The following is a 24,122-nucleotide window of genomic DNA, read 5'->3' on the forward strand; positions in this document are numbered from 1 at the left end:
CAATATTTTGATTTACCACCCAGTAAATGCTCCCACATGAGCCGCAATGCTTTCTGCAGGTGAGATCACTCTCTAAAATACTGGACTGCACTGCAAAGCTACAGAAAAAGCAGATTGACAGAGAGGCTCTGGGGCCAAGCAAAGTTTTGTTTTCAGAACATTAGAGTTAAGCCCTCACAATGCTGCTGCCATTGCTATAACAGTGTGACTCCCTGGGCAAATCTCACAAGTAAGATGGAATAAAACCTATAGAAGAAAATTAGGGTGACCAGATAGAACGTGTGAAAAACTGGTACAGGGGGTGGGGGTTACAGGCACCTACATAAGAAAAAGCCATGATTATTGGGACTGTCCTTATGAAATCAGGACATCTGGTCACCCTAAAGAAAATACAGTTAGGTGATATGGGGCTAGGGTAAGCAGGTACAACTCATTTTCAATGGAGCGTCACAAATGAAGGATGACAGCACTGCAGTTGTAGCTTCCCTACGGCAGTGGTGAAACTGTTTCTCCACATTGATCTCTAAATATAAACTCTCTTCATAACCATACTCAGCAGACAGTCAGTCATAGATTTTGCAATTCTTTCCACTGAAGCTTTAATTCACATTTCCATAGTAAGCCCACAACTCATCAGTGATGCATTAAATTATTATTTCTGTCACTATTAGCATACTGTATGGAAACACTGTGCAAGATTTCCATATAAGGAGGCAATTAATCCATTCTTCCGTTTTCCCACCCTCTCCTAGCTACAGTAAGAGAAAATAAAACACTTTATTACAAAGATCTTAGTAGTGGATAGGGGAGTGGTGGGTGGCTATATTTAGTTCATATAAATTTGATTGCAAGAGCTCAAATACAGTCCTATTACACATTCACAGCTGGCACCTTTTGATCCTTTCGCCCATCCCCCAAAGAGCAATGGAGTTGGTTCTGTGGATGTGCAGACTCAGGCACAAAAAAAAAAAAAAAACCAAACCAACAATCTCGGCACAGGCATCCAATGGAGCCATTCTTTGGTTCATAAAACTTGTAAAAATCTCACAGAATGTACAATGTTCTATTGTTTTTATACATCTCTTTCACGACTTTGTTAGCATCCTAACTCAAAGTAGACCGGCCTGTTTTCACTTCTGGAATAAAAGGGTATTCTGAAAGAGCCATTTAACTGTGGCCATGGTTTCAGCACTACTGTGAGCACAAAGGAAGGCTTGAAGTCATGTTGCCACTTTTCAGTACTCAGGCTCCAACCCATCAGTACATTTTTTTCCCCTTGGAACTGGTTTATGCATAATTAGCTCTCTTTTTATCAACTGGATGACATAATGCATCATTATTTAAGATGCAGTAAGCTGCCATTTGTGAACTTTAATTTAGATTGAAGTATGAGAAACTCTATAACGTGCCTATAGTCTTCTCTGAAACAGAAGATGTTCAAAGGATTAATGTTACAAATGAGCAGTCTAAAATATCTGCTGTCATTGAGCAGCATTAATAGGAAACAAAATGAATCCTTTTGCTGCCACTCTGGGTAGAGCATTTTCTAAACAGGTCCCTCAATTTACCTCCAAATGCAACTAATTATTTACTTCAACTCCAGACAACAGTTTTTGGCAAGGAAAGAAAGTATGGATGAAAAACTAAAATGATACAACAAACCTAAAAGGGTGTGTTAAATAACCAATTACAAACATCTCCATCTTTTATGGTGATATCTGGCTGCAGCTCCTGGTGTGCGTCTAACACCACTATGCTTTGTTTATTGTGTGTTTATTGAATCCAGCCAGTAACTATATTATTTTTTTCCTTACTCCACAATGAATCCCCCCATTCTATTTAAAACTGAATTGTAGCTAATCTGGGAATGTTTGTCATTTCAAAGCAGGAGCACTTTTTGAACCAAGTACTCCCTGGAAACAAGCATAAGTGACCTTCAAACAAGCATATGTTCATATTACAGACTGGCAGAGCCCAGCTCCCCAGTTCACAAACAGAGGACACTGCCAGGAGGGAGGGGGAACTGGAAGGTTCCCAGGACACCCTGAAGGAAGGAGGTGGCATGGAGGAAACTCCATACAAGTCCAGTCTGACCAGCAACAGAGACTCATAGAACTGGAAGGGACCTTGAGAGGTCATCTAGTCCTGTCCCCTGCACTCATGGCCGGGCTAAGTATTATCTAGACCATCCCTGACAGATGTTTGTCCAACTTGCTCTTAAAAATCCCCAATGATGGAGATTCCACCACCTTCTAGGCAATTTATTCCAGTGCTAACCACTCTGACAGAAAGTTTTTCCTAATGTCCAACCTAAACCGCCCTGGCTGCAATTTAAGTGCATTGTTTCTTGTCCTATTCTCAGAGGTTAAGAACAACAATTTTTCTCCCTCCTCCTCGTAACAACCTTTTATGTACCTAAAAACTTATCATGTCCCCTCTCAGTCTTCTCTTCTCCAGATTAAACAAACCCTATTTTTAACCTCATAGGTCATGTTTTCTAGACCTTTAATCATTTTTGTTGCTCTTCTCTGGACTTTCTCCAATTTGTCCACATCTTTCCTGAAATGTGGCACTCAGAACTGGACACAATAGTCCAACTGAGGCCTAATCAGCGCAGAGTAGAGAAGAAGAATTACTTCTCGTGTCTTGCTTACAATACTTCTGCTAATACATCCAAGAATGATGTTTGCTTTTTTTTGCAACAGCATCACACTGTTGACTCATATTTAGCTTGTGGTCCACTATGACCCCCAGGTCCCCTTCCACAGTACTCCTTCCTAGGCAGTCATTTCCCATTCTGTATGTGTGCAACTGATTGTGCATGATGTGTACATGCTGTTTCTCCCTCTGGATCCCAGGACTCTGGCAGGAGAGTATGCTGATGTCAGGCCATGCAGCTGGGGTCTGGGGAAAAGGGGATATAAGTGTCTGGGCTGTGGGAGGGATCTCATAGCTGGGCTTTGAAGGGAGGAGTGGAGGTGTCTGGCCCCAAAGCTGGGCTCTGTAGGGAAGGGGTTACAGGTGTCTGTGACAGGGGGGCTCCGTGCAACCCCCTCCAGCATCTACCAAATACTCACCTCCCAGCACACACACAGACCCCTCCAGCACCCACCAAACAGGGTCAGCGCAACCCATTAGGCGACCTAGGCAGTCGCCTAGCGCACTAACATTTGGGGGGCGGTGACCACAGCAGACGGATCTTCGGCCACCACTGTCATTGGCGGTATTTCGGAGGTGGGACCTTCTGCCGCTTCTGTCGGGAGTGGGACCTTCCCCTGCCTAGGGCGATAAAAAAGCTGGCGGCACTCCTGTTCCCAAATACCCACCTCCCCATACACACACAAACCCCTCCAGCACCCATCAACTGTACCCCCTCCAGCATCCTCCATCTGTACTCCTCCTCCAGCTGCCCTTCCTCCTTACCTGGGCAGTATCCTTTCTTTGGAAACCTCTATATGGTAATCTTACAGGGGTAGGCTGAAAAAATGAGAATCAACTAAAAGACCAGCGGGGCAGAGTTTTCCCCCCAAGATGTGCCCAGCTGACACGTGCGACACACCCAGACTGAGGTGCCCAACAAAAACATAACAGAGAAACAGGAACTGCGTTGTTGTAGACTGCGTTTAACTCTATTCCCGGGGGAATCTTTTTTGTTGTCTTTATTGTTACAGACAGGTATTTTGAAATAAATAATCAAAATGATTGAAACCGGAGTGATTATCTTGTGTTATTTTGACAAATAAAATATGCAGAATTTTAAAATATTGTGTGCAGAATTTTTAGGTGCAGACACCCCCAGGAGTACAGTGTAGCACTTATGTGATATTTTAGAAAAACTGCAATTGGCGGGAACCAGCTTCCACGCTGCACTTCAATGGCACATGGCTATGTTATCATCTGGGTAATGCCAACAGGTGCAGTCTACTTGAATGCAAGGGAACTATATCTACCCCTTTATACACAGGTTTTATGCCATGGTAGATGAGAATAGAATGACATGAAAGCCTTTTTCCCCAAAGAGTTTACAATCCACACAACCTGATAAACAATGGAGTGTAAGAAAATGTAGCATGAACGAATGGTCACATTTTCTATGTGATTATCATTAGCACCATACTTTATATTTGGGTACTTATATTTAAATTTATTTTCAACCATTTAATTTAACACTTCGCAGTAGGAAGGTCTAAGTGCTTGTGAATGGGCTCCCCTGTCCTCTCCTGGAAAACCCTGGCTGGCAAGTCCTCTTGGTGAATTGAGCAGCACACAGGTCCACCAAGGTATCTTCACCATGTGCATTTATTGTTTATCGCCTTCTTAAACTCCAGGCACAATACAGCCATATAGCGGCAGTTATGAGAAGATTCCTTTCAGCAACCTGGTTTAGCTTTTTAAATTGCCTGCTTTCCTTCCTAGGTTCTCCAGCTGGTGAGCTAATTACCTCATTAACTCATCAGGCTACCAGTTCCCTCCTACCTTCAAGCCACTCAGTGCCCTGCTTGTTCTAGGTGACCAGGTGCTGGCTTTAATAGAGCCCAATTTGAAACAGCTCATGGCACCCTGCCACAGGGCTACAGAGCTATGTTTTCTTGCCTGCATCAGACAGTTTGGTCTCAGGAAAGTTCTCTTGCTCACAGCTAGAACCGCAGGAATCCTATCTATTCTGATATCACATATCAACAAAAGTGAAATGCTCTTGGTGCTCTTTTTATTGATTTTTTTCCCTTCCTCATTTTATTTACTTCTAAGGGTTAATTTTGTTGCTTCTCTCTTATCAGTGCCACTTCCTTCTATAACAGGCTTGTGTCAAAGATTATCAAATAAGAAGAGGTGAGGTAACTAATGGAAAATCTTGAGTGTGCTTCAATTCCATGAGCTCAAGCAAAGCAAACTAAGACTTTGTGCCTCTGCACTGAACTTTGGGACTTTACAGGGACTTTATTGTTCTGCAGTTTACAAATACTACTTTCCAACTATACCATCTTTTATACAAGAAGCTGAGAGAGCTTTATAAACATTGATTATATACCTCTACTCCGATATAACACGGTCCTTGGGAGACAAAAATCTCACCGTATTATAGGTGAGACCACGTTATATCAAACTTACTTTGCCCCGCCGTTCCTTGTTCCCTGACCACCCCCTCCAGAGACCCCCCTCACCCCAGGACCCCCCCCTAACCCAACCCCCTGTTGACTGCTCCGACCCCATCCACCCACCCCCCACCCCCTGACAGGCACTCACTGGCAGCAGCTGGAAGCGGAGCAGCCCGGCCCCAGTCCACTCCACTCCGCCAGCTCCCAGCTGTGGTGTTCTGCTTCCCACTGTTGGTGAGTGCAGGGAGGTTGGGGAAAGGATCCCCTCCGCACTCACATGCAGCAGGAAGCAGAGCGACACGGCCCCAGCCCACTCTGCTTTCCTTGCCCCGGCCCCAGCCATGTCTCTAGGGGGTGGCTGGGGAAAGGTCCTGCACTCACCTGTGGTGGGAAGTGGAGCGCTGTGGCTGGGAGCTGGCTGAATGGAGTGGGCTGGGGCTGGGCTGCTCTGCTTTCCGCTGCCGGTGAGTGCAGGGAGGTTGGGGAAAGGACGCTCTCTGTACTCACTGGCAGCAGGAAGCGGAGCGAAGCAGCCCCAACCCGTTCCACTCCGCCAGCTCTCAGCCACAACACTCTGCTTCCCATCATTGGTGAGTGTGGGGAGGTTGGGGAAAGGATGCCCCTCGTACTCACTTGCAGCAGGAAGCAGAGCGCTATGGCTGGGAGCTGGTGGAGAGGAGCGGGCTGGGGCTGGGCTGCTCCGCTTCCGCCGCTGCTGGTGAGTGCAGGGCAGGGAGGGAGGGTCCCTTCCCCCAAGCAACACAGCTGGGGCCGGGGCGAGGGCGAGGGAAGAAGAGTGGGCTGCTCCTGGCCCCCCGCTAATCCCTCGGGTCACTCTGGAACTGCGGGGCCCCCAAAAGTGCCCTTCCACAGCTCCTGCTCCCCAGACCTGGGGGGGAGCCCCTGACCGCCCCAAGACCCTCTGCCCCTTATCGAACCCCTCAGCCCTGGCCTGGCCCGGCACCCTTAACACGCTGCTCAGAGCAGCGTGTCAGAGATTTACCGTGTTGTATACGAACCCGTGTTATATTGGGTCACGTTATATTGGGATAGAGGTATATTAATCCTCACAAGGTGAAGTACAGCAGGTTATAAATAAGCACAATGAAAAAAATTTAGAAGATAAAATTAAAGATGCAAAAACCAAAAAGATTTAAAAACTATATTAAAAGAAAATTAAAGACTAGCAGCTATTGAGACGTTCCCTTCTTTGTGCAGCAAGATCAAGAGTGAGGTCACAACAATTCTGGAAATCTTAATTATCATCTGACATTGCACAAATCACAAGATATTGTTCTGTGTTGGTCCTACACAAATAACAATTATTTATAAATAAATAAATAGATAGAAATATCCTATCTCATAGAACTGGAAGGTACCCTGAAAGGTCATTGAATCCAGCCTCTTTCCTTCACTAGGACCAAGTACTGATTTTGCCCCAAATCCCTAAGTGGTCCCCTCAGGATTGAACTCACACTCGTTGGTTTAGCAGGCCAATGCTCAAACCACTGAGCTATCCCACTCCACTTCTTATTCCTATATGTATATTTTGACTAGCTATTTAGAAGCCACAGGATTTTTCCCATTAGAGAATTTTTGTTCTAAGGTAGGTCAAATTCTAGGCCTAAACTACTTGACAGTTCATTAAAATGAGGGGAAGTGGAAGACATGGGGCTACTATGCCCTCCTCCTGTCTTACAAACTTGTTCCCCCATGCTTCCCTCCCCAGCTCCAAAATCTTAATAATTAACAAACATTTCAACTACTGACAAAAGTATGGGGCCTGCTCCTGCTGGAAAGGTTACAAGCATCAGAATTAGCATTTAGTCTATTATCTTGTCACAGCATCACTTCCTGTTACCAAGCACACTGGTGAATGACCAACACAGAACCTTTTCTTCCTCCCTGTCAATTCATAGGTACCAACTTTTCCAGGCACTGGTGGGTAACTCCAGAACTTCACTGTTGTCTGAGGGTCAGATAAAACATATTATGCTGTCTTGTCTCAAATTACTTTAGACATACTACAAACACCAGGTATCAGACTCTCAGACTGTAGGGACAATACTTGTAAAGGTGTACACAAAAATATTGGCCAATTAGTTTAAATCATAGAATCATAGGACTTGAAGGAACCTTAAGAGGTCTTCTAGTCCAGTACCCTGCACTCAAGACAGGGCTAAATATTATCTAGACCAGTGGTCCCCAACCTTTTTGGCTGGTGGGCGCCAGCCAAAGGACCACTGCAACAGTGGAGCACCCGCCAAAATGCTGCCGAATTTTGTCGGTGACGCCTCTCGATGACACCGCTTGCCGTCAACAAGCGAAGTCATCGAGAGGCGTCCCCGCCGAAATTTGGGAGTGACGCCCGCCTCTCGATGATGTCACTTGTCGACAGCAAGCGGCGTCAGCTAGAGGCGTCCCCACCGAAATTCGGGGGCGACGCCTCTCGATGACATCACTTGTCAGCGTCATCGAGAAGTGTCCCTGCCGAAATGCCACTGAAATTCGGCGGCATTTTGGCGGGTGCTCTCCCGGGGGCCAGGACATGGGCACCACGTTGGGGACCACTGATCTAGACCATTCCTGACAGGTGTTTGTCTAACCTGCTCTTAAAAATCTCCAATGACAGAGATTCCACAACCTCCCTAGGCAATTTATTCCAGTACTTAACTATCCTGACAGGAATTTTTTCCTAATGTACAACCTAAATTGCCCTTGTTTCAATTTAAGCCCATTGCTTCTTGTCCTGTCCTCACAGATTAACAAGAACATCTCTCCTTCTTGTTAACAACCTTTATGTATTTGAAAACTGTTATCATGTCCCCTCTCATCTTTTCTCCACATTAAACAAATCCAATTTTTTCAATCTTCCCTCACAGGTCATGTTTTCTAGACCTTTAATCATTTTTGTTTCTCTTCTCTGGACTTTCTCCAATTTGTCCACATCTTTCCTGAAACATGGCACCCAGAACTGGACACAATACTCCAGCTGAGGCCTAATCAGCGCTGAGTATAATTAATGTTAGTGTGTAACCTAGCAGCTTTGCCTTTACTAGTGTGGACCAAATCCAGACCTGGCTCTAGCTTTTTAGACCAGAGATGAATTTGTAGCTGCATTTGTAAAGAGGAAAGTGCCAAATCTATAAGGCCTAAATTTCAGATTGGCAGGGGGCGGAGGGTAACCTTTTTGAGATGTGACCTATTTCTTTCCTCTACTTCCCCAACGGCCCTACCACACACTGAGAAATGTGGGATCATTTAACCAATTTAATTCAAACATTTGAAAAAAAAAAAACTTTAAAAAACAGTTACTAAATAGAGAATATTCATGATGTAACAGAGGCATCTGAATATCAGAATATATTCTCCCCCAAAAGGAACAGTCTTTAGTGGCGAAGCTGATTATTAAGTACTCTATTTTCTAAGTGTTTGTTTCACACGATATAATTACTTCTTTTTTCCCCCAATCTGACTAATTTGATTGCAGTACTACTGGATTGCATAGGATTGGACACTGAAAATAGATTAATAATTGGCTATCACTGATTACGTACACTATAAAATATTTGGGAAAGGATTTTGATGTTTTGAAGTGATACGGTACCTTCACATATTCCATAGCTGGATCCAGGATATTCTGACCTCTACAAAGGAAAAACACAGTAGTGAATCAAATGTTTTCTTATGCCAAAGAGATGCTTTCAAGAGCAATACGTTAAAATAGTTATTGTTAAACTCTAACCTAGAAAAATCAACATTTTGTTGCTCTAATGCCTCATACTCTCTCTGTTCTAACAAATATAAGCAGCCTTGTTTTCCTCCTGAATGTCATTACTGAACTCTATTAATTCATTTGAAAACTCATTACACAGTTTTGAACAAAGAAAATCTTGAGAACAGCATCTCAACAGATGGCTAAAAATAGCTAAAAGGCTATCTTTTGTAATTCTAAATGCTCTCTAAAATTCTTGAATATTATGCAAGTGAAGGGCATTTATCTGCTTTAGAAAGAGGAAGACAGCTTTCTTCACTGAAAGAACTGAAAGCAAATCCTTTGTCTGAATACTTAAACGCCTCGGAAGACATTTTTTTCCCCCAGACTTGAAGTAACCCACTGAAGGATTTCTATTTGTTAAATTTACTTGTGATCATATTAAAGTAATGAATATAAGTCACACTAATCATACTGAAATAATGAAAAGGCAGTTTTCTAAGTGCTTCTAAATTCAAATGAAGAAAACATCTGGTTTTCTAATTGATGTTAACTCTAAAAGTTGTCTACAGAAGACAAGGATAATGCAAGAAAGTCAAAAGTGAAAGTACAGCATCTTTCAGTTTCATTAGAGATAAAGCTTTGATGAGTAGGAGGGTGGGAGTTAAACCTGTATTTATAATTGAAGAAACTAATGTGGTTCTTGCAAGCTCTGCTACAACCATAACTAAGCCACAATACAGTCACTGTTGTAATTACTTGCCATAGAAATAGAACATTAAATCAATAAGGCTCCATTTCTTTTTTTTAAAAAGAATCTTCTTGTTATTTTCCCATCTGCACAAATGGCAAATATTCCCAAAGGTGTAGAAACCTAGAAGACGGTCCACTCGTCACAATTAGAGCTCTTTCTACAAAATACAATTAATAAAACCCCCAAGTATTTACAAGATTTTTGGAAGATGACTGGCTTACAAAACCTACAAGTTGTGCTTGGATTTTTTCTGTAGAACTTAAAGGCACATATAATACCACAGTGTTCCCTTTAAAAAAACCCTCACAACTAACACACAGACAAAACCAGACACACCTGTAAGGGAATATGAGTTTGATGTGACAACCATGAAATGGAAAATTTGTATAAGGCTATTGACAGGACTTAAATTCTCATGTATTTCCTGGAACCTCCTATGTTCCCCCTCTCCCCATTCAGGGCTTGGAGCTTTAGCCCCATAGGTTTAAAAATATTTACTGAAGCTCTGCTCTGGACAGCTCTGGCTGAATTTAAGCCCTGGCTATTGATCATATTACATGTGGAAACAGCATCTTGCACAATGGGGGGTTGTTATGATATTATACTTCTAATGTAATATGCAACTTCAAAATATGTAAGAGTTGAGTTTCTCTGGAATCAGTCTGACCTGGAATTCTTTGTCTCCACTTTCTCAGTGTTGTCTGAATGTAGCTTTAAATAAACTCAATAAACTAAGATATTATATATCTAATTTGCCGGTCTAGGCTCTTAACTTTTAATCCAAAACATAACAATTGGGGAAATAAAACACCATCACCACTCCCCAAAGACATTTCTACAATGGGGAAAGTTTAGCTGCCAGGTTGGTATCAGTAGCTGCTATTGTTTATTATAGAGTCATTCACAAAGGCCCAAATCCCATTCCCAGCTAAATTAATGTGTTTCGCTGCTGAGTTCAGTGGAAATAGGATTTGGTACAGTGTAAAAAGCTGCTTTTTAAAAGTGACTTGCAAAGAAAAACAGATAGGTTTGTACATTTATTTCTCTTTTATGATGCATAAATAAGGCCTGAAAGAGTAATTATTTATTTGCTTGGCTTTCTATTTGATTTTTACATGAAAAATTAGGAATGGAATTTTCAAAAAACACTAACTAGTGGCCCAATTCTACTTTTATTAAATACTGAATGCTTTTGAAAATCCTGCAGTTGGGTCTTGTCCACCCTGTTTTTCCTGGACAACTGAAGAACTATGTGTCATGATACCCAAGAGAGTGAAAGGTGAGCATTAAAATTAACAACTAATTTATTTGATAGCTTCTGAAATAGTAATGAATACATTTCATCCTGTACTATGCTTAGATATACTGTGTTCAGCTATACCCACTGTGAGGAATGGGGGATTTTCCTAGTGTAGATAAGACTATAGAGTTTTCTAGGCTAGACAGGGCCTAGAGATATTTAATGTAAAAAAACCTAAAAACTTTAAGAAAAAACAAATCCATCCAGATCTTTATCCAACATAAAGAAAAAAAGAATTCACACACATTTTTCCCCCTGTACAGGTCACCCACATAGTAATAATTCTTTGAAAGTTAGTAACACCATCCATCCGAGATATTCAAAGCCCTTTGCAAATATGGATTAATTTTACAATAGCCTTGTAAGATAGAGTGGGAGGGATTATTTTCTCCACTTAAAAGATGGAGGAAATGACACACCAACAGGTTTAGCATTTTTCCCAAAGTAACACACCAAACTGGTGGTAGAGCCATGAGTAGAACCCAGGATCTGCTGAATCCCAGAGCTGCGTTAGCCACATGTTCTGTCTGTGCTGTATGCACAAAACAATCAATAACACCCAAGACCACCATATGTAAGTATGAAAAAATGCACACACAGTCTGATTTTATATTAAGCAGATTGGGTTACCAACAGGAAAGGGGTATTTTGAGATTTCAAATGACTTCAGGTTGGATGGCAGGTGTTGCAGTCCCAGCCACCTCTAAATGAACTGCAGCTGACAATTTGTATCAATACAATATAATATTAAGTTCTGTCTTTCATGTAACATTATTAAATTTCAAATAAAGCTAATGTTTATCTTTTTATTTAACTTGAGTTTAGAGAGCTCTTGATTGGTCTCCGTTTACTTACAGTATGTTTGAATTAGAGAGCAATGCTTGACTTGTGTAGTATGTAAATTGTGGGTCCACAATTTAGTTTACATTTGGCTCCTAATGATCAGATAAAAGCCTTATTTCCATGTAAACAAAGGTACATTTTATGTAGGTGTGGCTTAATAGTACTTTAAAAGAAAAAACATTCTAACAAAGCAGTTTACCACTTAGACATTTACATTTAAACCATCAATTACCCAAGTGATACGTTCCCCCCCCCGCCCCCCGTGCACCACACCCCCAGGGCAGACAAGCTTGTCTCTGTCACCAACAGAAGTTGGCACAATAAGAGATTTTACCTTACCCAGATACTAGCCTGAAGTAGATAGTAACAAATTTTGGATCATCTGAACACCAGGCGGTGGAGTCAACACCCTTCCCCTCTTAACCGCAGAACAAAATCTGCCAGAGTTTCTTTCGTGTTGATGTAATCTGGGATTGGCAGGGTTTGCGGCGGTAGTTCTCAAGGTACCTCGGGCCACGTCTACACTACAAACATTGGCCACCGCAAGTTATGTCGGCATAAAGCTGCCATAGTTAGTATATCGCCTGTGCGTGTGTATACTTGGCTCCTTGTGACTTTCTGCATGTACTCACCAGAAGTGCATGTGTCTATGCACAGTGCTGTGTACCATGGGTAGATATACCACTGTGCACGGTCTTTTAGGGAGTTTTGACAATGCGCGGTGAAGCAGAAACAAGTTGCTCAGGAGTGACGGGCAACAAAGGGTCAAGTTACCAGCATGCAATTTTTTCCATCCCATATTGTCATCTATATCGCATATTAGCACCTTCTTGAAAAATCCAATGAACCCACAGGACCCTCCTTGCTGTCCACCATCCCTGATAGAACCGTTGAACCTGTACATCTCTGCACTATTGTCATGAGCATTGCAGGCACAGGACACATGATCCTTGAGTATTTGCAGAGCTGGAAGAAGAACCAAATCAGCAAGAAACATGGTGATTTCTTGGAAGACAGATTGCTGTGGGACATAACAAGAACAAATTTAAGGCTTTGGTGGCATTCACAGAACAGCTGCAGATGTGCTAATTCTGGGTCTGAGAAGTGAGAACTGACTGATGGGATCACATCATAATGCCAGTTTGGGACGATGAGCTGTGGATGCAAAACTTTCAGATGTCCAAGGCTATGTTCCTGGATCTCTGTGCCAAACTCACCCCAGTCTTCTGATGTAAATACACCAGAATGAGAGTTGCATTGACAGTAGAGAAGCAAGTGCCAATTGTACTTTGGAAACTTCCAACAGCGGATTCCTTACCAGTCAGTGGGAAATCATTTTGGAGTTGAAAAATCCACTGCGGGGACCATTGTCATGCTAGTGTACAGGGCCACTAATTGTATCCTGCTATGCAGGACTGCTATGGTGCAATGTACAGGACATAGTGGATAGATTTATAGCAATAGGAGTCCCAAACTGTGATGGAGCAATAGACGGTATGCATATCTCTGTTGATCAGCGGGGATGCTTCGCTGACATCAGTGTTGGCTGGCCAGAGAAGGTGTATGACTAAGGCTACAATTTTGTCATGAACATTTTCAGTAAAAGTCATGGACAGGTCATGGGCAATTAACAAAAATTCACGGAAGCCATGACTTGTCCCTGAGTTTTACTAAAAATGTCCATGACAAAAAGGGGGGGGGGGTCTAGCACATTGCCCTGCTGTGGCAAGAGCTGTGGCCTCTGCCCCGTGGCTGGGAGCTGGGAGCGACCCCCACCCAGGGCAGCTGCGGAGCTGCTGGGAGATTCTACTCCACCAGCCGCAGCAGCTGGGGAACGGCCAGGGATTGCCCACTCCACCAGTGGTGGCAGAGGTACCCCGCAGCTCCTGGCCACCACGGGAGATAGGGGTACCCTGCAGCTCCCAGAGGCTGTGGGCTGAAGTCACAGAGGTCTGTGGTAGTCATGGATTCCGTGACCAAACCGTAGCCTTATGCATGACATTCGCATTTTTAAGACTACAGAACTGTTCAGAAAACTACAAGTAGGGACATATTTTCCTGACTGGCAGATTACCACAGGTGATGTTGAAATGCTAGTAGTGATCCTGAGGGACACAGCCTACCCCTTGATCCCCTGGCTCATGAAGCTGTACTCCAGCCACGTCAACAGCAGCACCACAAAAAGATTCAACTACTGGCTCAGCAAGTGCAGAATGATCGTTGAAGGCATTTTCGTTAGATTGAGGGGATGATGGCATTGTTTATTCACAAGATTAGATCTCAGAGAGAAAAATATCCCAATGGTTATAGCTACCTGCTGTGTCCTGCATAATATCTGTGATGCAAAGGGAGAAAAGTTGCTGCTGGATGGAAGTGGATTGGCTGTCTGCTGAGTTTGAACAGCCAGACAAAGGTCTAGTAGAACTCAATATGGAGCTATATGGATGTGGGAGGTCTTTGGAGAGCACTTTAATAGGGAGGCACAGTAATGCGTTGTGGTGTACTGTGCTTTACTTGGTCCTCCTATTTTGGGCCTGTTAGGAATTGTGTGCTGCTTGGTGTACATTTGTGAATATAACACTGTCAATGTACCTATTAATTTTGTGGTGCTTGCTGTACAATTAAGATTATTACACTGTATCACCAATCTTATGAGTTGTGTCATACTGTACAGTAACATGTAACTAGATGCTTTTTATATCACTAGGCATTCTGCAGCATATTTTGTGAGCTAATAAAAATGAATTCTTTTCCAAATAATAAAATTTTACTCAGTAACAGCAGCAGTGGGGGAAAAAAAAATCTGTGCAATGTAAAAGCAAATACATGCAAAACTTAATAAATTAATAGTACAGAACTTAACAAATGCAAAGATCATTCATGTCCATTTTATCGACACATCAACCATGGTTCTCACAGGTCAGTATATGTGAAGCTGTGGCTGTCCTTAATGTTTCGTAGTATGGAGGATAAAGATGCCCCTGACATCAGATGGAATGTTGGGGAGTGGGGAGGGTGTAGGGAGATGCTGTAATGGAGTTTTCCATGGATTGCAAAGGAAGGTGAGCCTGTGATTGTTGAACCTGTAGGTCCACAAGAGTCTGCAGCATCTTTCTCTGTTGCTGTAGAACCCCCACTGTGTCCTGGTGCATCATCCTCTCCTTTTTCCTGCCGGGACTCCTGGGCCTTCCCGGTCTGTTCTTTCCTTTTCAATGTAGCCTGAAATATTCACCTTCCAGGCCCTCTGCTCACGGTCTGGCACAGCACTGGTTTGCAGGATCTCACTGAACAGGTCATCCTGAGTCCTTTTCTTTCTTCTCCTCATCTGGCTCAGGTGTTTCATGAGTGTGGAGGGGGAATGCTGCAATCGCAGCAGCTGCAGATAAAACACACAGAGGTACTATTGTCAGTACCGTCGCAATGGAAAGTGAAAGTTGAGGTTCAGGACTCCCTTCCTTTGCTCTCCAAAGTTTTAAACAAGACATGCTTTTTGACATGTCTGCTTCAAAGTGTTTGTGCACAGCACTACTCACAGCACTGTACTAGCTATTGTGAGTTTGGTGCTCCAGGCATGAAGGAAATGAGAAGGAATTGCTTGGTTGGATGAAACTATGAGTATAGGGCAATGGCACTGAATATAGTCAGGCTTTCCCACAGGCAGTGGTGATTTTAGCTGATATCTCAGTAACATACCACAGTTGCTGTTAGCCTGTTAACTTTGGTGGCCTCCACTGCAGTAATCATAGAGTAGTGTGGGAAAGCGTCCTACCAAGGAGGAAGAAAGAAAGCCTTTGGGAGAGGATTGCAGAATACGTCCATGAAAGCTGCATCAAGATCTCTCAGAAGGATTCAAGGGACATCCCTGTGTACATAAACAAGCTGCTCCACATGTCCCCTGGAATCTCTCTCTACAGGGGAATGAAAAGCAGAGGATAACTCTACCTCTCTTTGTCTGAGTAAATTAATGAAAAATCACTAGCTAAGTCCTATTATGTTGGAGATGCCAACTGAACATCATTGTAAAGGGAAATTCATTTATACACTTACCTGAAGTTTTTTCCCTGCATCAGGCTCACTTGTGCTCGACTGGAGGGACTGACTGACTGACTGTGGTTGAGTCTCAAACAAGGACCCACCAGTTGCATGCATTTCCCACATCCTTTTCCTCCTCCTCCTCACTGTTCACAGCAGATATCTGGGTCTCAGTCTCCTTTGAGATACCTATGGTGGCACACGGGGTGGTAGTGGGATCTCCATCAAGTATCAGATCTGAGGCTTGCCAGTGGATTAACTGTTGGCCTCCCTGGTCTTCTGATATGCCTGCCACATATCCTTCACTTTCATGTGGCACTGCTGTTCATCCACAGCCTCTTCTCTACACAGGCCCAGGAGATCCAATATCACCAGTCTACTCCAGCTGGGCAATCAGGAAAAGGCATTTCAAAAATTCGCAGGGTTTTAAAGAGGGGGAAGTGCGGCACTTCCAGTCTCTGTAAGCATAGATGCTGACTCCTTGGCTGGAGCACCCACGGAAAAAAGTTAGCGAGTGCTTAGCACCCACTGGCAGCCAGCGCTCTACATCCCTCCCAACGCCTCCCGCCTGCTGGCAACCCTGCCAATCAACTCTTCCCCCTCCTGCCCAGCGCCTACTGCCCGCTGCAAGCAACTGTTTTGTAGCGTGCGGGAGGAGGAGGAGGAGTGGACACGGGACATGATCAGGAGAGGGGTCAGAACTGGGTGGGAAAAAGCAGGGCCAGGGGTAGGAAGAGATGGGGCCCAGGGAGAAGGGGATGGGGGCTGAGGCAAAGCAAGAAGTGAGACAGAGGTGAGGACTTGGGGGAAGGGGTTGGGTGGAGATGGGACCTGGGGGAGAGCAGGGGGTTGAGCACCATCCTGGCCCAGAGGAAGCTGGCGCCTATGTCTGTGACCCCTGAGCAGCGGAGTTCCCAACTGTGACCAGTGTGGTCAGTATTGGGCATCGTGGGACAGCAGCTGGAAGACCAAGCTCAGTATGTCGACCATTTGAGGAGCCAGTGTTACTCTGTGACATTAAACAGCACCCTTTTATTCGAGGAGACAAATTTAAGTGTAGACACATGTACAACTAAGTCAATGCAAGCTGGCTTACATCAACCTAACTTTGTAGTGTAGACCAGGTCTCAGTATGAGGCTTTAGTTAAGGCAGGAATAAGTGTTGCCTTAATGCCCCCCTTTTGCATGAACTGCTTTCAACAGTGGCATTTAAGGGGAGAGAAGACGCTCCCCCATTCTACTCCATGGTATTTATGTCAACTTTCAGAGTGAGATATTTGGTACAGATATTGTTTTATATCGCCTTAAAACGGTTTGTGCATTATTAGTGAGGAAGCAAGAAAGGAACTAAAAAAAGGCAATAATTGGGAAATTTGGGGGCTGCTCTAACTTGTGCTCTGCTGCAATGTCCCTTTATGGGCTGTTTTGCTGCACCCCAGAATTGGAGCCAGAGTCTCAAGTATTTGAAAAGGTGGAACCCAACAGCTAAGCTACTCCACCAAAGAAACTCAGGATCTTTGTCTCCTGAGCTAATATATTGTCCTTAACTGGAGATGATTTTCTGTTCCCACTATCTTGTGGGATTGTAGATTTAACTTGTTTCAGCCTGAACGTGTCTAAGGCCTTGTGGGCACTAGCAGGGTTTGCCGGGTAGCTACACTGGCCATCTTTACTCCGCTCATGGATTCATTTTTTCATATGGTTCTGTGTGTACGTTGTTCATATATAAATAGTTATTGCCAGAAATATAAAGATATTAAAAATATGTATATTTCATTTAGTAGATATTCTTATTTTAATGCCAGGGATAAAACACCTGTTCCAGCAGTTCGAGTTAACATTAAAAGGCACTTGCATGTATAAATCCCCTTTGCACTGAAATGAGAGAACATCCCTTAGGGGTTATTGGTAAATGAATTAACCAAAAAGGTTAACAGTTCAGGCCATGATACAATCTCATCTCAAAGCACAGGAATTCACCCTAACAACCTCCATTTTCATTGCTAAAATTTGCATGGCCAGATTGAGAAAACAGCCCTTCACTGGAGGCTGCTTCTGTTTAGACTGATCTTATTAATGTATAAACCTCTGTGCTTGGGAATGAGGATAGACATGTCCCTCAGTGTAATTTCCAGTGTTATTGAACTCTACCTCCACAATATACAAAAGCTTGGTTTTAAACTTCATACATGAGAAACATACCAGAAGCTAGAGAAAATTAACTCCCCCTCACGATAATTTAAAACAATATAGTGTAAGGACAAAAATACTTGTAAAGAACAAATAATCTAACCCAGCATTTTTCAAATGTGGCCACATACGGCCACCAGGGGCTTGCAGCCACAGCCTCCTGGGCTCTGATGGGAGGGGGAGGAGCAAGGAAGGGAAGGAGAGGGCAAAGTAGTGGCTCCTCTGTCTCACTGTTGCGCCTGAATGTACTTCCTTGGTGTTGGTTGCTGGGGCCGCTAACAGGGGTGGGGCCAACACCTGTGGCACCACATTGGAGAAGCTGGCAGCTAGTGAATTCCCCACCTTCCTGGGGTAATGGGGCTCAGGCCCTGGGCTCCAGCTGGGTGGCAGCAGGCTCCAGCCCCTAGCTCCGGGGTTCAGGCTCTAGTCCAGGGGTCGGCAACCTTTCAGATGTGGTGGGCAGAGTCTTCATTTATTCACTCGGATTTAAGGTTTTGCGTGTCAGTAATACATTTTAACGTTTTTAGAAGGTCTCTTTCTATAAGTCTATAATATATAACTAAACTATTGTTATATGTAAAGTAAATAAGGTTTTTAAGATGCTTAAGAAGCTTCATTTAAAATTAAATTAAAATGCAGAAAGCGCCCCCCAGAACGGTGGCCAGGACCTGGGCAGTGAGAGTGCCACTGAAAATCAGCTCATGTGCTGCCTTTGGAATGCATACCTTAGGTTGCTTACCCCCGCTCTAGTCCCTTGCTGCCTCCCCCATCCTTCCATCCAGGACTTAATTTGTCCCCAGGCTTGGCAGGGCTGAGTAAATCTGCTGTCAAAAGTGATACTTGTATATTGGTTAATATCACTTTTGACAGCAGACTTACTAGCTAGCAATAAATAAATTACAAAGATTTGGACATGTCTATGTCCACATTTATTTGTTTTTCCTAAAGCTAATTAAGTACTTCAGAAAAAAGTGTGAGTGAGGCCACCAGCAAAAGTTGGTGGCTGCAGTTTGAGACCACCAAAAAGTTTGTCTTGAGAACCCTAATCTATGTTAACAATAATGATTTAGAATAGTATAGCAGAAAAAAATATTTAAAAATCTAGTTTACTTTTCTCTGTGCATTTTACATTTATCTCCACTTGGACACAGACAATAAACTAGTCACTTCTACCAGTGCCAGCTCTACAATTTTCACCTCCCCAAGCAGTGCACCGAATTGCCGCCACGGTGGGGGCAGTCAGTGTGCCCTTAGGGCGGCAGGCGCGTTTCTGTGGCGGTGGGAATTCGGTGGCAGCTTCTATGTTTAGAAGCTTGGGGGCAAATCAACAGGGACTGCCGCCCCTTGCAGATTGCCGCCCCAAGCACCAGCTTGGAATGCTGGTGCCTGGAGCTGGCCCTGACTTCTACATTAGTTTACAGTCAGATCTGCTCTCAGTTTGTGAAGTACAGTGACCAGGCACACAGCTGTAATGTCTGAGCTGCAGACTCTCCAAGATAAAGTATATTTATTGGCAGAGCAAAGTGGATCTACACTCAACTTGATATTTGTCCGTAATGCCATAACTTTTGAACACATCATCTGATTAATTCTAAAATTTCAGGGAATGATCAACACATCCCCAGGGCCGGTGCAACCATTTAGGCAACCTAGGCAGTCGCCTAGGGCACTGGGATTTGGGGGCCCCATTTTCTTTGGCAGCGACCGGATGTTCAGCTGCCCTGGTTGCCGCCGGCATTTAGGCAGAGGGAGCTGGGGCAGGGGAATGCGGGGAGGGCTGCCTGCAGCAAGTAAGGGGGGGGGCGGCACACAGGGGAACTCCCTGCCCCAGCTCACCCCTGCCCCTTCCCCTCCTTGAGCACGCCGTGGCTGCTTCACTTCTCCTGCCTCCCAGGCTTGTGGCGTCTAAGCTCATTGGTGCCGCAGGCCTGGGAGGCAGGAGAAGTGAAGCAGCCACGGCGTGCTCAGGGAGCAGGCGTGGCAGGGGTGAGCTGCTTCACTTCTCCTGCCTCCCAGGCTTGCGGCACCAATGAGCTTAGACGCCACAAGCCTGGGAGGCAGGAGAAGTGAAGCAGCCACGGCGTGCTCTCTAGTGCGCGGTAAACAGGGGGAGCTGCGGGAGGGGTACCTCAGGGCGGAGTGGCTGGGGTGGAGAGCTGTTGCAAGGGGGGCACTCAGGCAGAGAGGAGGAGTGCTGCGGAGGGGGGGCTAGGGCGGCGGGCTTGGGGATGGGGAGGGCGCAAGACGGGCAGTTTCGCCATAGGGCGCGTAAACATCCTTACCGGCCTCTGCAATCCCTGGGTCAGTATGGCAGAAGGAACCCATTTATTCTGGTGGAAATCAGAAAAACGAGGGGAGAATGTGGGGCATGCAGAGCCCTTGCATCTGTTAGCAGAGCCAAGAGCTTCAACCACCTCTGTAACTTTCTACAGACAAAGCAACTGGTTGAATGCGAGATCTCACGAACCTACTTCCAGCACAAACAATGCCTTCAATAATTTGAGAATGTTAAACACAGAGGCTTGGCTACATTAGAAATTCAGAGCCTGCCGCGTGCAGCGCTTGAAGTCGTGAGTGTAGTCATGAGCTCGCAGCGCTGGGAGAGAGCTCTCCCAGCGCTGCCGTTGAAACACAATCCCTTACGGCTGTGTAGACGTGCAGCGCTGGGAGCGCCGCTCCCGCGCTTGCCGGCCCATGATTCACACTGACACTTTACAGCGCTGCATCTTGCAGCGCTCAGGGGGGTGTTTTTTCACACCCCTGAGCGCGAAAGTTGCAGCCGTAAAGTGCCAATGTAGCCAAGCCCACACAGAAAGAGAAGAAATAAGAATGGGGACAATGGTATAGGGGGAGACACAGAGCCTGCTCTTGGGCAAGTTGGGGAGGGGGTGTTGTGGTGATTGCAGGAAGTCCATGAAATACTGGGGAATGGCACACAGGGACAGAGAGAGAGAGAGAAAGATGTGTGTGTATGGGCGAGAATAGAAAATTGCAATGTCTGTAATAAATTAGCCTATGGAAGCAACAGTGTCTCTCACACACGAGTGATACACTAACTTTCGTGGCTGTACGCCAACATAACTTGCATCAACCATAGTTTGTTGCATAGACATGCCCTGACCCCCAGAATTAAGAAAATAAAAATAAATAAAAGCACCTTTTTCCCATGTGTGGCGTTTTTTTTGGGTTTTTTTTTAAAGAAAAATATTTCTATTTGTCTAATGTTTTGTAACATTTGGGCCTAAACTGACCTGACAATTAACATTAAGGCCCTAGTCTTAATGTTAATGAGCTCCACAGGAAGGTCCCTGTGTCCATGCAGAGCCCCACTAAAGTCTGTCTGTTCACAAAAAGTTGCAGTATCAGGGCATAAGATTAACAAACTGCTGCTGCTGATGATATATGTATGTAAAATGTAACCTATAGTTCCATATGTAGAAAGTGCAGTTTGGTCGTGGTATAGGAGAATAACTGGCTTTCTAGTTACACTTTATATAATTAAGCAAGCATTGACATTTCAAAGGGAAAGAAACTGCTCCACCTGCCATGTGGGCAGCAGTGAAGCACAGAAAAAAGACTTGTGTCCTGCTGTGAAATAATAGCCCCCTGATGCCAGTGTATTGTTTGAAATCAGATTTACAGGAATGTTTAACTGAAATAATTCTGTCATGTTTTTCCTTTTTTAAATAAATGTTTTTTTAAAATGAGAGAAAGAAAAAAATAGTGAAAGTGTTGCGAGAAAAGGGAGTACTTCTCTTCTGTACAATCTTTCAGTTTATTTCTCCAGAGGTGACAAATTTGCTATCTGATCCCATATATGTGAAAAGAGTACCTGTGTAGAGGTCTCATCACAAAATAAATGGATGAGTGTTTAGAGAAACAGGAAAATACCTCCCAGCTTTTATTAAATAGCATGTGGATTCACATCTGATACATCCAACAAACAGATACAGTCTTGGACAATAAAGTATGCCCAACCAGCCTATTCCTATTTAAAGGAAATTGTCAACTCATCATCATCTCATAAATTGGGGAAAAAATTAACTAGAAAGTAAATGTTGTTTCAGGTGTTACACTGGTTTGTAGTTTTGCAAACACATTTTCCTGTTTTGAAAAAGGAATCAAATGGGAAACAGATGAAGATCTTGATCCTGCAAACATGTGAGTAACTTTATATATGTGAGTACTCCCACTGAGGTCAATGGGCATGGCAAACATCACTATAAATTAATGTTTTATTCACTTCTCTCCATAAAATAGGAGAAACCAGACATATGTGAAAGTGTAAATGTTAACAGAGATGGACAATATTCCACAATTTTAGCTTAATTTTGATCGTACTTTGATTTTCAAAATGCATCTATCATATGCTTGAGGTGTTCATACAATACAGGCAATTAAAATATTACAAAATAAAGCATTACACAACCAGCCCATCTGGACTATTGATCATCAGGATTATCAATGAGTATCCCTCCCAAACACCTAACCCCCCTTCCCCCAAAAGCCCGTGAGAACAGCTTGTCATGAAGGTCAGTAGACCTGTGCTCTGTTGAACTCAGGGAGAAGTGAATCCTAGAGTGTCCCTAAAAACACCCTGTGCCTCCAATTCCCTTGCATTTAAACCAGGGGGCTGTTAACTCAAGTGGATCTCACCACAAGGACAGAGGAGATCTTTCAGATACTCAGGACCCAAACTAAATAGGGTTTTATTAATCAAAATACACCTTGATTGATTGCTCCCAGAAATTTTGTTCCTTCATATGTTCCAAGGCCTCACTCTTACAAAGTATCACCCGAGTATTTCATTTTAGGCACTTCATTGTAACTGAGTCTCCTGGGATAGTCAGTGGAGCCACTCAACATTATTGTATCTTTCTTTATTATGCTTAACCTTACACATCGTAACAGTTTCATTATTTTAAGAGACTTTTACAGAGTGCACAAACCCCACCTAAGCACAGGGGATGAGAGGGCCAATAATGACATGCACAGTAATTCTTAATGATCAGATAAACTATCTGCTCTAGAACAGCAGTCTGTGATAGCAATGGACAGGTCAATGCTAGATTATAGCACTTAATCTGAAACTACAGGAGAAAAGCTTGCTGAAAGAGATGGCTTGAGTGGTTGTCAGAAGGCCAAAAGATTGAAATTTGGCTAAATATAAACAATTTGGATACACCAAGAAATTCAAATCTTTGTGACAGGAAAAGTCTTCAACACCAAATTCAGCATCAGAAAGAGGTGTCCATATTATACAGTTTCTAACGGCTAGTTTTCAAATGGCCAATTATAAAAGTGGTCATATTTAATATCATCATGAATGTAAGGCACTGTCTACACTACAGCTGTACCCACGCTGAGACAACCTGGCTGCCCGCTACTACCGTTAAAACAGAGTTCAGTCTTATAGCACAGACAGTTTGAATATGCATTTTTAACTGTGTACCTGGAATCATGCCAAAGATTTGGATACAAATCAACTCACATCCAAGGCTTTGGCATTGTTTGGGAAAACAAAGTGGAAGTACAGGTATATGGTAACTGAGTCAATAGACAAAAGTGTAATAGTCAGGTCTCTTGACATAGTGGTATTTTCAAGATAGACAGGGCCTTTAAGGGGCTTCCTCTTAAGGATCAAAACATGTCCAGAAGGAAAGAAGTGAATATTATAGTTTATACTGTTACAATTCCATGTTCTCAAAAACAATGATCAGACAGTCTAGTGAAAACCTGACTTTTACACATGAAAACCATTCTAGTTGTGTACAGTCTGCACAGGCTAAAACAGTCATCCCAAAAAAAATTAAAGGAAAAGATAAGGTCAGAAACAGAATCCGTCAGCAACTGCAGCACAACATCTTATGTAGTTTACAGAAGCAGGCAAAATGTTTGGAAACCAAACCATTTCCAGTCCTACAGTCCAACTTATTTACCAGACTGACCCAGATTTTAAAATGTCATTGTGGCCAAGGAATGGAATTGGAACTGAAAACTGCCTTTGCAACTGTACATGCAGAAGAAATGGATATTGAAATGAGTTCAGCCAGTAAAAGCATGAACATCCTGTATAAATGGAAATATTCCCTGTAAATTAATTTTCACTTTGTAGATTTTTTTAATTCGCACAAATTAATGCACAGTTTTTCTTACTAGCAGCTGCTCAGTGTCAGCACTTCCTAGGAGAGG

At 43.6% G+C, this 24,122-nt stretch overlaps 1 protein-coding gene across 2 annotated transcripts in view; it reads right to left on the bottom strand.

Annotated features, from left to right (window-relative positions):
- BCAR3 (BCAR3 adaptor protein, NSP family member) overlaps positions 1-24,122 on the bottom strand; it is a 131,405-nt gene that overhangs the window by 54,416 nt on the left and 52,867 nt on the right. For both annotated transcript variants that reach the window (XM_032773027.2, XM_032773024.2), the window contains one exon: positions 8,704-8,743. In XM_032773027.2, coding sequence (XP_032628918.1) covers positions 8,704-8,743 — 40 coding nt within the window. The remainder of the gene's footprint in view (positions 1-8,703; positions 8,744-24,122) is intronic.

This window comes from Chelonoidis abingdonii, chromosome 7, assembly GCF_003597395.2.
Source record: "Chelonoidis abingdonii isolate Lonesome George chromosome 7, CheloAbing_2.0, whole genome shotgun sequence".
In the NCBI taxonomy this organism is placed as follows: Eukaryota; Metazoa; Chordata; order Testudines; family Testudinidae; genus Chelonoidis; species Chelonoidis abingdonii.